Source organism: Xiphophorus maculatus, chromosome 15, assembly GCF_002775205.1.
Source record: "Xiphophorus maculatus strain JP 163 A chromosome 15, X_maculatus-5.0-male, whole genome shotgun sequence".
Taxonomy (NCBI): Eukaryota; Metazoa; Chordata; class Actinopteri; order Cyprinodontiformes; family Poeciliidae; genus Xiphophorus; species Xiphophorus maculatus.
In genome coordinates this window covers 23,802,442-23,819,270 of record NC_036457.1, presented here as the reverse complement: position 1 = coordinate 23,819,270, position 16,829 = coordinate 23,802,442, and the positions used below count along the sequence as shown (strand labels likewise).

General features: G+C 42.2%; 1 protein-coding gene across 2 annotated transcripts in view; it reads left to right on the top strand.

The window, feature by feature from the left end:
- Positions 1-479: 479 nt before the first annotated feature.
- epha7 (EPH receptor A7) overlaps positions 480-16,829 on the top strand; it is a 131,681-nt gene continuing 115,331 nt past the window's right edge. Inside the window, exons 1-3 of one of the 2 annotated variants that reach the window (XM_023347225.1) lie at positions 480-746; positions 2,248-2,312; positions 2,853-3,522. In XM_023347225.1, coding sequence (XP_023202993.1) covers positions 611-746; positions 2,248-2,312; positions 2,853-3,522 — 871 coding nt within the window. In that variant the 5' untranslated portion in view covers positions 480-610. The remainder of the gene's footprint in view (positions 747-2,247; positions 2,313-2,852; positions 3,523-16,829) is intronic. The other variant, XM_023347226.1, reaches the window with a different exon arrangement.

Sequence of the window (16,829 nt, the reverse complement as noted above, 5' to 3'; positions counted from 1 at the left end):
TTTCATCTTGACATCTGCGATACCAAACAAGATATTTTCATAACAGAGTAAGGAATCTGGTTCGATATTAGAATATTCTTTTCCTTCGGTGACGTGGTCATTAACCAACGTCCCAGTTGAACTCGAGGTTCCCTTCTTTTCCTCCCCTGGAAAACTTTAAATATCTTATCCATCTCCAGACCCAGACCTTACTCCTATGTCTAACCCTAAAAACACACACACAACACACACGCACCCCCCCCCCCCCCCCCCCGCAAACACCCCCCTCCCACACACACACACACACACACACACACACACACACACACACACACACACACACACACACACACACACACACACACACACACACAAGAAAACCAGCATTTCCTCCCTATTTGCTCTCTGCTTTCGTGACGTTTCTTTTGGCGCGCGCCCATTGGACATTCACCCCGCCCATCTCGGTGACTGATAGCCGTGCAGTGGCTGTCTCCTCCCCGCGGCAGCAAACACTATTTGAGCTGGGACCATCGGATCGTTATAGAGAACCGCTTCAGTGTCGTCAATGGGAAGCGCGAGAGACGGTGGCAGCAGCGAGAGTTACGGTCCAGACTGAACCCGCAGCGGCACTATGCTCTCCAGCTCCAGCTCCAGCTCCAGCTCCAGCTCCAGCTCCAGCTCCAGCTCCAGCCCGTGGCTGTGGATTACGCCGTTCCTTCTCCTGTGCTGCCATGCGGGCGGCGGGGGAGCCCAGAACGCCAAAGAAGGTGAGTTCCCAAAGTTTGGATTGTTTTCGCCTGTCCCACGGAGCAGCAAGTCGTTGTCCGGAATAAACTGACGTCCTTGTGGAAAAAAATGAACAAAAGTCACGACATCCCTGGTTTTGTTATTTATCAATTATTTAAACTTTTGTTAATATTATTAGAAGCGAAGCGTGTGCGGCGATGATTTCCCGACAGCAACGACAGAGAGGCGGGTTGCTCTTCGTGTTTTTACGCACGGTGATCCAAACCTGAAACGTGGATTATTTGCAGATTATCTTGTTTTTTGTTCCAGGTATTAACAGCTTGTTTGCTCAGCACTAAAGCTGCGATCTGTCTTCACTAACTGGGTAATATGAGCGAATCGATGAGCAGGCTGGCCTTGCTCGGAGTGAGTGCGCCGTCCATCAGGACGCAGCTTTGGACGGTTATTTCCTCCAAAGTGGCCTCGGCTCTGACAGTCCAGCCTGAAATACGACAGTCCGCCACGGAGCCGCGGTCGCTTCCAGACGCTCAACTTAAGCCAGGCTGCGAGAAACAAAATAAGATAAAGGAGGGTACAACTGGACGCGCTTTGCAAATCGGATCAGATATATTAAAAGAAGGACATTCTAAAATGTAATTAATGGATCAACTTGATTTTTAACGACCCCCCCCCCCCCCACACACACATATATATATATATATATATATAGCCTGTCTATCAGCACTAATCAGTTTTGCGCCGACAGATCTGATGAGGTGAATTTTAAATGTCTATCTGCGGGATTTTTCCGAATCCACAAAGCGCACAGCGCGTCGTCTGAGTGCAGCCGGGCTGTTTTTCCATCCATGCCTCTCAGAGAATCGATCTAACTGCTAATAATAAAACCTCTTTAAAGAAGTTGATTTCCAGAAGTCTCCGCGGTTCCGCCATGCGCTGCCAGGAAACACATCCAAAATAAGCCGCTAGTTTTACAACATTCAACGGTCTTATAGTTATTATGATTTAAAATGATCAAGAAGCATACATGCTCTTATCTTCATATCATAATGAAACAATTAGAAGTATTAGAGCAGCCAGTAATTGCAAATTACACGTATAAATATTTCACCAAATGATGACCGACCTCCGGATGTTTCCAGTGTTCAATGAAAAGTTTCCCAGCAGACCAGGACCTGCCTGCTGCTGCTGCGCCTTTTGTTGCATGTTTCAGCCTTAGAGCTGCTGCTTGCAGGAATGAGGTCACAGGTAGCTATGCCTTGCAGACAGATAGACACATGCAAACCTAGACAGAAAAAGGACATAAAAACATGGTGCACACGCACACACCCGCTCACACACACACCCACACATACACACACCCACACACACACACACACACACACACACACACACACACACACACACACACACACACACACACACACACACACACACACACACACACATATATATGGCCTATAGGGAGGCCCCCTGCCCCTGGAGTGAGTTTTAAACACCTGCCTCTTGGTTTCCTGTCGCTAGTGATTCTACTGGACTCAAAGGCGCAGCAGACAGAGCTGGAGTGGATCTCCTATCCTCCCAATGGGGTAAGTCTGCAGAATCCCTGCATTGCTCACATGCATTCCAGTGGATGCCCTCTGCATTTCGATGTTTTTTCACTCACTGCTTTCTCTGCTGTGTAATAGGGGACAATAATGGTTTAAATACACACGCACACACAGGTGATGTGGTTTCTTACTCCTCTTACAAAAGGAGCAGGAGAGGGACGAGTTTGCGATGCTGGTTTGTGCCTCCGAATGCAGCCGGCTTTTAACATTCAGAGCACAAAGGCCATAAGTGAAGCATTTGCACAAGTCTGATTAAAGCAAGCAGTGACAAACTTTTAAAATAAAAAATGCAAGGACAATCTGATAAACAAAACACAATCATTGTTTAAAGATGTGTGTGTAAGATAGAACATTCAATCTTCCTCCTCCCTCTGCAGGTTATTGTCTCTAGATTTCATTCACCTTTGATCAGTTAGTTTGATCAGCTCCAATTTAAGTTTCCATCTGTATCTCACAGCAATATTGAAATGCATTTCCTTATGGATAGATTCATTTTTAATTCATCTTGTTTCCTTTTAGTGGGAAGAGATCAGTGGCTTGGATGAAAACTACACACCCATTCGTACATACCAGGTCTGTAAAGTCATGGAGCCCAATCAGAACAACTGGCTTCGGACTAACTGGATAGAGAAGGGCGATGCCCAGAGAATTTTTGTTGAGCTGAAGTTCACCTTGAGGGATTGTAACAGCCTGCCTGGTGTGGTGGGTGCCTGCAAGGAGACGTTCAACCTGTATTACCAGGAAACAGATTCCGAGGTTGGCCGCGGCTTGAGGGAGAATCAGTATGTGAAAATTGATACAATTGCGGCGGACGAGAGCTTCACCCAGGGAGACCTGGGCGAGAGGAAGATGAAGCTGAATACGGAGGTGCGCATCATCGGTCCCCTGTCCAGGCGGGGGTTCTACCTCGCCTTCCAGGACGTCGGGGCGTGCATCGCCCTGGTCTCCGTCAAAGTCTACTACAAGAAGTGCTGGTCGATCATTGAGAATCTGGCCACCTTCCCAGACACAGTGACAGGATCTGAGTTCTCCTCGCTGGTGGAGGTGGAAGGCATGTGTGTTAATGATGCTGAGGAGGAGGCCGATAACTCCCCGAAGATGCACTGCAGCGCTGAAGGGGAATGGCTCGTGCCCATTGGGAAATGTATATGCAAAGCTGGATTTCATCAGAAAGGAGATGCTTGTGAGCGTAAGTAGTTGAACTTCATTTAATCTGTGTGACTAGAGGTGTCATACCACAGCAATAGTTTGAAAAGACAAAATATGTAGTTTGCAAACTTGTAATTTGCTTAAATACCAAACGATAGAAAGCATATTAACAATATGGACATGGACAGCTGAATATTTGTGTTGGTAAAAGGATTCATACAGCTGAATCATTAGATTTTATTCTAATTGATTGTGAAGCTCTTCATTTTATCTGTCTGAGTCTGTTGACTTAGGGATTACACAATAAGTTGAGTTGAGCTCTTCAGCACAAACGCTTTTCTCTTCAAGTGATCCAAAGCCGACTCGGTCAGCAGCAGAGTCCACTGGTTCAGAGGAAGCTGTGCCATCCTGTTCCCCCAAACAGTCCTGACACAACAGATAACAGATACGGCGGCTTTTTCTGTAGCAGTAGAAGAAGAAGGGTTCAATTGTTTTTGTGAGGCTGGAATAATGACATTACTGTAGAAGATAATTTGCCTTTTCTCTCCTGAAATATTTGCAGGATTGTTTGTTGGTGGCTACCCGACTTGAATGATAAGAATCCTTAGAATAGATCCAGTAGATTAAACCGGGCCGTCTTAGGTCATAGAACTAAAGTGGCGTGCATCATCAGCCAAGACCTTTTTTTTTTCAAAGTGGACAACCTCAATCTAAACCACTTATAAGGAGCAGCAGCCAGTAATAAGTGAACGGAATGCGCTTTAGAACAAATTAGCATCCCTGGCAGACGAGCTTTCTGCCACGCTGTCATCCATTAGGGACCCCTCTGAGGGAGGTGTGCTAATGAAATATATTAGGCCATGTAATTTAGAGCAACACAGCCTGCCTCAAGTTGTGTTATGTCTCTAATGTTAGCAGGCTATCACTGATTCAGCCCCATGGAGCGACTTCTTATTGTTCTTGTTGTTTTAATATGCATAAGATCCAGTCGTGCCCTCAGGTTTGAAGAAAAGCTCAGAACTTCTCTCCACAGGGAGAACGCTGCAACTCAAAACTAATCGCTCCAACCTCCTTTTCTTATTGTGTCTCACTGCAAAGCCCCCACAACGGAAGCCTGTTTCTATTAATTAATCTGTTTGAGGGCCAACTTAAGGAAGCACCTCTTGGTAAGGCAGCAGCATGCTGAGTTTATCCCCGCATTGTTTAAATCCATGTGAATCAAACTCCAGCTATTGACGCTGCACCTTTATTAGCTTTATCTCTGCTGAGCCATGAGACACTTCTGTATTTTAGGGGTCCTTAATCTAAATAAAATGAGAATCATGTTGCACCATCAGCACTTCTTGCAGAGGCTCCATTGACACCAAATTGTCCATTCAGTAGTTTCCTGAAGAACAGAAACTATTCAAAGTATTTCTATCAGCTGAACAACAGAGCAGTTAGTCCAACTGTCTGTGACTGTAAAAACAATATGAGGCAAATTTCACGAAGCTGATCCAAAATAGTTGATCTCAATGGTGAAATCAATATATAAGGGTTATTTTCTCACTGTAAGAAACAGAGTAGCGTCCCTTGGATTTTATTACCTTCTTGCTTTTCCACTGCATTAACCAGGGTAAAAACTAATTACCATGGCAAGAAAATGCCCTGGCTTTGAGGGTTGCTTTTTGTTTCCTCACAAACTTCTGGGTTTTGTGGAGAGAGGGTGCTAGACATTATTTTTCAGTAATACTGGTTGAAAATGGCTCGTGCTTTTCGTTAACTGTCATTTAATAAGAATCTAAACTTCAGCATCTGTTTGTAGCAGTCTGGGGAGAAGGGTTGAATTTCTCCAATGAGAATCCTCCTCAAGCATATTGAAATGTTTATTATGTGAGGGAAAAATAAATACAAACAAAAGCCCTTTGGGTAGTTAACAGATTTTTAAGAAAAAGTGCTGTTGATGTGTAGCACATTCTTTTTTGAACCATGTTTCTCAGGCTCAATTTGTTAAATATCTGTGAATGCTTGTCCTGACCTAAAGGGATTAAAATACAAATCTACTGCATAAACACTGTGAAGTTTAGGGCTACAACTTGAGATTTTTATCCCGAACTGATCTATGACCGCTTTTCTCTTGGCTCCACCTGAAACCTGGAATCTGGAACTGCTTTGGTAAAATCCCTTAGAATTTGTTCTGACAACACTTTTATGGGGAGTTTGAAGTAACCCTCTAGAATTGATGCAGCTTAGTTGTTGTGACAGAATTGTTAGTTATAGTTTTCTTGCTGAAAATCGCGATTTACTCTAGTATTAGGAGCCTCGTAGACTCTGTCACCATCAGTCAACACTGCTGCAGTTAAATGCTCGATGTCTGAGATCTGTTTTGGATTTCACAGTGGTCACACACTCACACATACATGCACATGCACACTCATACACATAAAATGACCTTGCTAAATTATAGATCCAGAAAAAAAATCTGTCTTTGTCAAATCCGACCTTTGGAGGATTTTAGGACTAGGTGCCATAGATTTAATTGGCAACATAGCTGTTTCTATTTTTTACATCCATTTAATTTGATGGACATGTCCTAATTTCAGATGAGCACCAGTTCTCATACAGCAGTTATTCTCCTAAGACAAGCCTGTTTTAGGATTCCATGATAATAACATGAGCAGTGAGTAAAGTATCCAGCTGACATGTTGGTGCAGGTGGAGTTGGTGCTTTTAGCTGTCAGTCATTCCATTTGAGAACCCCCTGTGTGGAGCGAAAGACCTTCTCCAAAACTTGTTGTGATCCACTCATTCATCACTCTCTGCAAAGAGGGACCCCTTGTCTTTCACTTGTGTCCACCCCCTTCCCTCTTCTCAGTGTGTCTTTAACTCTTTGTATTGCAGTAAATGTCACTCAGTCTCTGCGCCCGCTGCGTTCGTTCAGTGGCCTCCGTGGAGGGAGTGTTGAAAAAGGCCCGTTGAAGTGTCCCAGCAGCCTGCCAGGGTTTCATTTTGCGAAGAAGTGTGCGTTGTGAAAATAGCATCCATTCATCCCCTGGTTCTGTTCAGCACTGTCTGCTGGTTGTGGTGGAGCCACCGAGTCATTCAGACAGAACGGGCCCTTGTTGGGGGACACTCATGTCTTTGTTTGACTCAATACCGAGAATGGATGTTGTCTGATTTTGACACATCACTACCAGCGCCTGTGAAATGATTAACTAGTGACCCTCGGCCAAACAAGGAAACCGACTGTGACGGCTAGAGAACAGATAAAATGCTTCACATCTTGCAGCTATTTCTCTTAGTGCATGCTAACAGGAGAATTAATGGGATACTGCAGCATCCTGTAGATGCTGGCCCCATCCGTCTTGACTGTCTAGGACTTAGACAGAAGTTAGTTGGAGACTGATTGATGATTGAGCCCCCAGAGGAAAGGGGCAGAGCTTCATCTCCCTGAGACAGCTAACATGCATAGAAGCCAGTTGGCAGTTGGAGTAGCCAGGCCCAGCTTCAGGCATGGAGATAAAGTTTTGTTTAGCATTTCAAATGAAGGCAGGAAGCCAAGTGTCATGAGTCCTCATATGTCTTGATGTTCCCTCTGATTGATAAGGTGAGGATTTAATGCAGCAAATGACTGCCTTCTACTGCTCCCCCAGAGCTTAATTATGCAAATGACAGGTGTATGCTGAACCCACAGGAGACCCAAGTGGACCTAAATCACTTGGAATTGGAATAAATTGGTGATGGATGGGATCCTGTCACAACCCTGTGCTTACTATGAAGAGCTTCCCAGGGCTTTTCCTGTCTGTTGTCCTGACCTGGCAGGTAGCAGTCAAACACACAGATGGAGCATTCTTTGCTCAGGTTCCTAGTTCCAATAGAGTTGACAATGTTATAAAATTGATTGCTTAGGGGCGGAGTCCCAAGATATTTAAATGAAACCAAAAGGAATTGAACTGAACTGAGTAATGAAAAGAGAACCTAAGTCATTGATCATGTAAAATGAAAATAATATGCTGGCTCATCTGAAAGGTGAAGATTTAGCCTTTGGCCCAGTTGACAGATGAAACTCTCAATCTGAATTGTTGGTCAGAGAGAGTAGAAAGGTTTTTATCTGTTTGTTTGCAAGTTTTTTTTTTTATTTATTGTTTGATTTGTGCAAACCCACTGACAGATAAAACCAACATTTTTAAACACTAACTTTTCAGAAAATATTTTGGATTTTTCTGATTAGTCATATAGACTAGAGTCTTAGAGGAATTATGTTATCATACAACTTTTTGTGTGTAAAAATCTAGAACCTTATTTCTGTTGCTTTGACGTGGTTAAGAGTCACCTCAACTCTATCTCAATTTCTCCACTGGTAGAGGGACAAAAATGTATTTTTGTAGAATGTAAAAAAAACAGATCACATTTAGTTTCAGATTATTATTCCTATAGACAATCCTGACTACATTACCATATTTCTTTGTGGGTCTTTTGCTCTAATGTCTTCTCATTAGTAGACAAAACCACTGGTACTTCCGCTTAGGAATGGACAAGCAGAAAGTTAAAAATGGGGTTTGGCAAGCAGAGAGGAAAACTATTTATTGTACTTTCACGTCCAGACCCTCACCCTCTCCCCTTTCAAATATACATTGTGAATGAGGAGAAGCAAAGGGACGACATCCACACGGTTTGGTCCGTGCCAGCTGTGCTTTCTGTGGAATTTAGCAGCGTTGTCAACACATCAAATTAAACAAAATGCCTCATTTTAGAAAAATCTCTGAGTCTGGGGCTCGGAGGCTTGGTAAATATTTGTTCTCAAGTGTTATGTGATAAAGAAACAATGGGCTGGCATATACACTGAGAAGGCTGCATCACAAAGCACATAATACATTAATATTCAGGTCTAGCAGATGTTGGGGCTGTTACTCGAATGCAAACGGTGTGTACCTAATGGAACATGGATCCTGTCCACCTTTCTTGGATTGTGAAAATGTTGCAATAAATCATTATCAAAATTTTTGTCTCGTGAGTCTCAGGGCAACATTTTTAGATCAAATTTTTATTTGCCAAAAAAAGTGATTTTGGTACAAAATAAAAATCTCACCATCTCTTTTTTTCTCAAAGATATTTTAGGCAAAAAGATATTGTTTTGCCACAATATCTTTTGCAAAGATATTGTGCCCAACACTTTTGGCAAAAAATGACATAGGACAAAATACTAGGAAGGTGACGACATAGAATAAGACAATGCTTTAAATTAAGCTGAAGTTTTACAACTGAACAAATAAATGAGTAAAACATGTAAATGAATGTACCGATAAAGGACATTAATAGGATTGGCTTAAATCCATGGAGGATGGATCTGGTTGAGGTTATGGATAAAACAGATGTCTAGGCTGAAAATGGGGAGGTAATTTGTTCCATGAAAAAGTTGAGTAAACGTCTCAACCAAGTTTCAACATTTATTGGATGTTGACATGCAGATGTTTGAAGTCTCTCTTTTCAGGCATAATCCTGTCTGTTGTGCTCAGGCCTCATGAATCATATCTAATAAGAATCTCACAGATAAAGCAGCACAGCCCAACATTTCCTAGAGGTGTTTCATCAATGCTGTGTCATCTGTTTTATGAACCAAAGTGTGGTTAAGAGAAGTTTAATGCAAGCATGTCACGGGACTGATGATGAGAAATTTACAGCAGTTTTGATGGGAAAATTCTGATTCATGTTGATCAACGGGGATTTTGTGTCCCTGAGACTTTCTGACTTTCATTTTGTCAGTACAGGACAACCATGCAGACATGTCTTCTTATACACCAATATTCTCTCCCCTTTTTATTCTTCAAATAAGGAACATTTATCTCATACATTATCATAATCAGAATCTCATGATCGATATGGAGGTGAAAATAGTTTTCATGCAAGACTGTTGGGACCAGTCATAGATGAAGAGCTGGCTTTTAGTATCAGTTTGTACTTTATTGAATTTTTCTGTGTTTTTTAATTCTTACACATTTTAGTTGATTCCTGTTAAGCTGTGCTATGGTTTCAATTATTTTTTTCTCCTGTTGAGTACATTTACGTGACGGATGACTGTCAGGCTGAAGGCTCCTTATACGTCTTCATTCACCAGACTCATTTGCAGAACTGAGCAACATTGCAAGCCAACACATTAGAAATAAACTTAGAAACATTACTCTTTTTCATAAAGCATTTGGAGAGAAAATCTAAAATTAAGACAGTCATCAGATTTCTGATATTTATTGAAAGTCAAACATCATTTTCTTTGTGATGGGGCATGGATGTTTTGTTGGTGTTTATGCTTTCCAGCCTAAGACTTCTTTTCAAATGTGAATTGGACATGACTGTTTTAAATTTAGCAAGTGTAAAAAAGTGACGGCTTATTGGGATTGAATTCTTGGAATCTGACCTGCCAGGCCTAATTGGAGACCCTACGCCGCATCACGTGAAGGGAGATATTCCAAGAAAACATTCCTCATTCTCACACAAACAAAGCCAGATGGTTAGTTATACTTTGTAAGCCCCAGAAAAGGAGACCTTTGTGACTTTATGTCAGATAATGTTATTTCCAAGGTGACGCCAAGGTTCGCATTAGACCATACATGAAGTCGGTGAATATTACCTTCATTTACACATGGCTGCAGACCGGCACAGGAACACAATGAAGGCCTGCCGGTTGTGTTTAGTAATGTGAGCGCCCTGGTTGACAGGACACTGCCAAGAAGAAGATGGATGATCGCAGCAGTTGACCCCTGATCACCAGAGGAGTCACCTCTCTGTGCCCCTCCCCCCTGCATGACAAAGGAGCCCTCCCTGCAGTGCAGAGGCTCTCATCTCCACTTGCACTAACAGGTTCAGACATCTCCATCGATCCCTGCTTTCAAACCTCTTGCCATTCTAAGCTTTTGCCCTTTTTAGCTATCCAAACTGTGGCACAGATGTCTTTTTTGTAATTGGTTGCCTACTGGCTTCTTGAGAGGGATGTGATCAGACAGGCGAACTCCATGTCAGAAGACAATGGCTTTGGTGTTCCGTGTTGTGTCCCTGTGGCATGAAGGTGAAAGTGATATGTGAGGGGGCCCTGGGGTCTCGCTACCGCAAGAAGCAGCAGGGAGCGCTGGGTTGTCAGTGGAGCTGCTCCTTTGGGAAACCTCAGACCCCTGGCTCTGTGCTTCAATCTTCCTTTAAGAGGAAAATCAATAACTTATTACATAACTGCACAGTTTCTTCTCCACCGACATTCAGAGAGGTGGAAGCAGAACTTAAAAAGTGTCAAGGTGGCTTTGTTGCAGAAAATGCAGCTGCTTCTGTCAGAATTTCAGAGTTTCTTCCAAACACCAGTACTACTGTTTAATAATAACCAAGCATGGGAATAATTATGAATCATGCAAAGTAGGACTGGGTGATATGGCAGAAAAGCGTAAAAAGACATAAGTATTCCATATCAGTCAATATTAATTTTTAATGATTAGTTTTTTGTTTTAAATATCCAAAAATGCTGCCAAACTGGTTTTGTCTTTTATTTACAATTTCCTCTTGAGCTGTTGTACGTATTTTCTCTTTTTACTCCATCCTGTTTTTATCATTATTAGTTTTAGGCAGTTATGGAACATGACTGGCTAAAAAAAGAAAAAAAAAGAAAAATGAAACTTCTCACACATACTGTGTGTATTCCATGAACCTCTCTGACTGTGTATCCGGCGATACTTGAGGATTAATAGTCGAGTTTACAGATTGCTGACACTTCTCTTGACAAATTCCTTCTTTTCCCACAACTGTAATTGATACAAGCAAGTCTGATGAGTTTGTTGAGTGCCTAGCCCCATTTCTTCTCCACCAGGCCCGCCACCACACAACCATCAGTGCTGCACCGAGAGCAGCAGTCACAGTACAGGTCATTTCGACTGGTTCCACTGACTCTCAACATTATCAGTTCGGTGTTGCACACAACACAGTTCGATGTGATTGCTGTTTCCTGTATGAGTCAGTTCATCACAAAGTACGCATCTGTGGTCACAAAAACTTCTCTCTGTCTGACGGATATCCGGATTGAATCGGATTCAAGTTCGCACAGACCTCTGGAGTGCGGTAATGTTGGGCATTTACTCAACAGTCTGTTGCTAGGCAACGAAAGAGCCACCAGCCTTGTTTACCTGGGCTATGAGGGGTTGAGTGGCTAAAGCCTTATTCCCTACATCCCCCATAATTCTTTGAGGTTCCAGAGCAGTGAAATTATCGACATTCTATTGGATGAAATTTCTTTTGATGCTAATCACTTGTCTATTGCAATCATTAGCTATTGTTATTGTTTTATCGCACAGTCCTATGGTTTGCTCTAAGATGCAAAGTCTACTCGTAGTTTATTTGCACTGTTGCCATTTAGCAAGAAGGTCTTACATTTGATTCTCAGTCTGGGAGTCATTGCGTGTGGTTTGCATGTTCCAATCAAACATCTATGAGTTTGCAGGGATGAGCTAGCTTGACATTGTTCTAACTCTTTTTGTTGCATCTGTGATGGGGTGGCCGGACTAACACAGGCTGCATCAAGGTCAGGAGGGTTGACAGGCACAGGAACAATCCAGAGATAATGCCCAGTTGCTGACTGGGGACATTTTTAGCAGCGGTTTTGCTTGGGCTGCAGGGTGCTTTGGGTTTGTCACACTTGTGGATCCTGTTCTTTCATTCCCATAATGGAGAGTTCAATTCTGTCTTGCAATGTCTGTCAGCACAACTCCTTTTTTAAGCCATGTCATCCATTACGGGTATCTGCCCGGTCACCCTTAAGGGCCCACTCTCCTGTTGTCATGTGAGTTAAATGAACGAAACAAAAGACGATTAGGCAAGGGTATTTTCCATGTCACTGAAAAGCCATTTGAAAAAGCTCACAGCAGATCAAAAAATCGAGGTCCTCTTAGTAAGACAGTGTGCAGATTCATGACACAGCAGAGCCAGAGAGAAAGGCCATCATTTTACTGCATTTAATTTTGGAGTGATTTTCATTTTCTATATCCAAATCCAAGCAGGAGTTGAAGGAGAGAGACGACAGGTGTTTAAGTTTGGTCTTTGGCGTTTGTATTGATGTATGCAGCGACTAATGGAGTTGAAGCAATCATATTTTTTGAGATTATATTCCTTCTTTTATATCTCCCTTTTAACCACAGCAGATATGTTTCTTTAACAACATTCACTTCATGGTCTTTCACTTATTTTAAGTTAAGTTTAAAATATACCTTTCTGCATGTCTGTTCTGAGATAATTACCTCCTGCCAGATAAAATGAAAGTGAGCAAGAATCACCTGCAGTTTCGCAGAGGACTGTAAGGAGGCATTTTTAAAGAATCACTATCAGCAGGAAAAGCTGTCTGTTGCTCCGAACAACAGAAAATAAGATCAACACATTTACAGCTGCATCTTTTAAGAGTAAAAATGAAATTAAATACTCTGAATAATCTGACATCCTGGAGTCAATTTAGGGTCATGATGCTAAATTGAACTGTCACAAAATTTGAAACAAGCATAAGTATGTTTTCTTTGGAAAGCTAGTCAAACTTTTTCCGCATTTAAGAACTGGCTATTGTATTAGTTTGACCCAAACCACAGCAGAATTAGTTTAATTTTCAGAAGAACTTAATCAGAGTGCGGCTTTGATCTTTGCTGTGTACATCCGAGCCGGTGCCTCCTTTGGGTTTTTTCTTCTTAGAGGGCGAAGCTTGGTGCCCTCCAACACAGTGTAAGGGAATGCTAATCTTCTCATTGTTTCTCACAGAAAGCTACTTATCTCCTGCTAAGCACAGGTACCTCGGATGAATGCCCTGGTTGTGTGGACGTGCGGAACTCGGCAGACAGACGGAGCCTTCTCCCGTATGTGTAGGGTTAGGGAGAGGATCCAGCATAATGCCAACTCAGTCTTAAGCCGTTTCTTACAAGTTTCAAGGCTTCCTTTTTATTCTGCTTATGGTGTCATGGACACTGTGACCTTGCTTCTCCTGTTCCTCCAAACCGGGGGGAGTTGTTGATGAGAAAACGTTGGTGTTTGAAACATGATTAGCAAAGACTCTAAGCTTTTTGTGTTTTGATTTGTTTTGTGAGCCTGAAATGCTTCCTACATCTTTGGTGTGAAGATACTAGTAGGCCAAGGATTATAACTAATGATCCATACAATTCAGCCCCCAAAAAGATATTTACCCACAAAAACCAACTAGAAAAGTAAGTCAGGCTATTAAAAACAGGTTAAAATATCACAAAGTTTTTAAGTTAAATTACAGATTGCCATTTTGCCTTCAGAAGCATTTGATTTGATTTTACCCCAAACTAAGTGGTAAATGGACAGAATTTCTTCTGTGTCTTTTTTACTTGTAACAACTTGTTACAAGTAACAAGTTACTTGTAACAAGTAACAAGTTGCCTTTAGACCATGAGTCTGGCTCACTCACGAACACAGGTCAGTTGGCAGCTTGGTGCTATGCCCAAGGGAACAACTACATCTGGTCAGGGAGGAAGATGGAACTGAACCTACAGTTTTCCAACCACTGTGGCCACTGAGCCAAACCAGTATGCCAAAGGCCAGTCGATGGCTTCCACAGCCATTCGGATTCAGAGTGCAAATTAGGGTTGGACATAATTAGGAAAACATTACGCATTGTACAAGATTGTTTAATACTAGCCATGTTAATTGTTATTCATCAAACCTCACTCTTCATTTGTCTATTCTGTCATGTCCCTTGTTATTTTTTTTATTTATTTATTTTTTTCTCCGGAGAAGTTTTTGCGGCGCTAGTGGCTCGTATTTTTTTCTACAGTAGGCAGACAGGAAGGAGGGTGAGAAGAGGGGGGAAGACATGCAGCAAAGGTCGTCGGGACCGGGAGTTGAACCTGCGACGTCCGCGTCGCCTCCAAACGTGGGGCGTGCTAACCCCCTGCGCCACCACAGCACGCCCCCTCCTTGTTATTTTTGATATATTTTAGCATTTTGGCTACTTTCATCTTTATTTGGTTAGTCCATCCAAATGGCTAAAATATCATTGGCATGAAGAGTGTAAGATGATTCTTTACATTAATCAGATTGTAACAAGTGCAGCGAACTGCACAACTAATGCACATGCAGTCCCGTCCTGCTCCCTGCTCCCAGTCCTGCTCAATCACACATTTCAGAGTATTTGCATTTGACTCACACTGCAATTACAATAAGACATAAAATGGAGCTGGAGTATGTTGAGCAAAATCTAAAAATTGGAGAAGTTACACCAGTAAGCTAACAGAGTGCAAATTCAGAAGTCTGGAAATATCTTAAGTTAGTAGTTGCCGTGACGTGCGGTCAGGGGAGGCATGTGAGGTCTGGCTTCAAGGAAAAATAATATATGATGATAAGATAATTTATATTGCTATTTTCACCCAATGGTTTGTACTATAAAGTATTTATTTAACTTAGCAAATGTTGATAATTTTTTCTTCAAAAATCGCGGAAATTTCACAGTTTCCCATTCAAATGCTTGGAAGCACAGCTGGTGAGGAAGCAGTGAGCTGAGCCTCACCTGGGATTACACAACTTCTTGCAAACTGCGCTGGCTACCATTCGATGGGAGAATGTTCCTCCTGTCTTTATGTCGCCAATAAAATATATGAACTGATTTTCCATAATTTAGCTTATGCATATAATGTACAGTGTTTTTTGTCCCCAACTGTGTGTGTAACGTGATTTGTGTGCTGAGGAGCGATCAGAAACGGCAGAAAATAGAGACGAGGTGAGGCAGGCAGTTCTCTTGCCTTATGGCAGGGGGCGCTCATGATCCCAGACATTGGTCTGGTGACTCCATGACTGCAGAGTAAGAGACAGTGAGCTAGGATACAGTCAATAAGTCAAGTGCAACGATAGCTTTATTTTTTTCTCCTCTCTTCTGACGTCAACATTGATGACTACATTTCTGTACTTAAACAGTTTTCTAAAGTGGATTTTCAATCGAAACAGGAAGTAATACTAAAGAACATCAGAGCTGAAAGGTTTGCTTCAAACTACAAGACCTCTTCCCCGGTCAAACTAAAAGACCAGGTATACAAGACTGGCTTTCTGAATGTCCTGCTAGAAAAGGTCTTTTCTGCTTTCTTTGCCATCTTTTCTCAACGTGTGGTACTGTGTGAACTCAGATGGGACTTTGTGACTTAAATAATTTGCCAAGAAGCCTCACCAAACATGAGTGCACTAAAGCCATTTGGGATGTCGAGGATAGACTTTGGATGAAGGGACATTTTTGTGCAGAATGAGCGGGGCATGCTTCATTTATAGTAAAGGTAAGACTGTAATAAAATTTTGTCATTCAGTTTTTAAATGTAATGTGCATGTTGTGGGCTACAGTTTAAAGAATTCAGAAAAGAAATAACCTGCAAACTGCTGTTAGCTTAGCTAATAGCAGCGGTAGCTATCTACCACAGCGATCATTTATTAATGATTGCAAAATAAACATTAAGCCTAAAACCATGCTACTGCAACAGACTGAATGTACTGTTTTTTGTGTGCTAAATATTTAAGTGCTTTTTGGTGTTGAATCCTGAAACATAAAGTGGCATTGTTGTCAGTTGCTATGGCAACTAGTCTGGGTGTACCTTGGCCAATGCAGACAGTGAGAAAGAAGTGGTTTTGAGTTGTACTTCAACAGTTTTTTTTCAAAGAGACGTGTTGGCTTCATCCAGTGCAGCAAATGTGCTGCATTTGTCTTCTATGTGGTCAGGTTGGATTTTTTAGGCCTGATCTAAACTAATGGAAGGCTTTACAATCTCAAGACTTACAACTAATCACCAGAGATAAACTGTCAAAATATCAAAAAGCTGCTTAGCAAATAAAGAAAGGGTTTTGTTGTCTGAATGACAAGTAGACAAGCAGTACTAGTTGTTTAATTACATGTACAATGATTTTCAATTGAAGCACATTTATGATATTGATCTTTTTGTTTATTGTCATGTTTGGTTCCAGTTTACGAACCCACATGCACAAACACAATCAGGAGACGCGTGTGCAAAACAATAATGGAGTTTATTGACAAGAGGGAATAGGGTTGGGGAGAAAACACGGAGCAGGAGTCTGGAAGGGGCAACCAGTTCAGCCACTGTCAACGAGGAGAAGCTGTTAGAATAAACGAATCCAGGAAGGTGGATGAATATGTATGTTGACGCAGGGAAAGGCTTACTAGGAGCGGATGGATGTTTCCTTTGGAGCAACAACGGACCCAGGGGCGGCGTGGGGAGGCAGCGAACCGTTGGAGGGCGGACAGGTAAGTCAGACTGAGCGGAGGAGCGAACTGACGGCTGGTCGGAGTCCGGGACAAACGACCCACAGAACTCTCCTCTCGGAAACCTCCGGAGGAATCCAGGTAAAC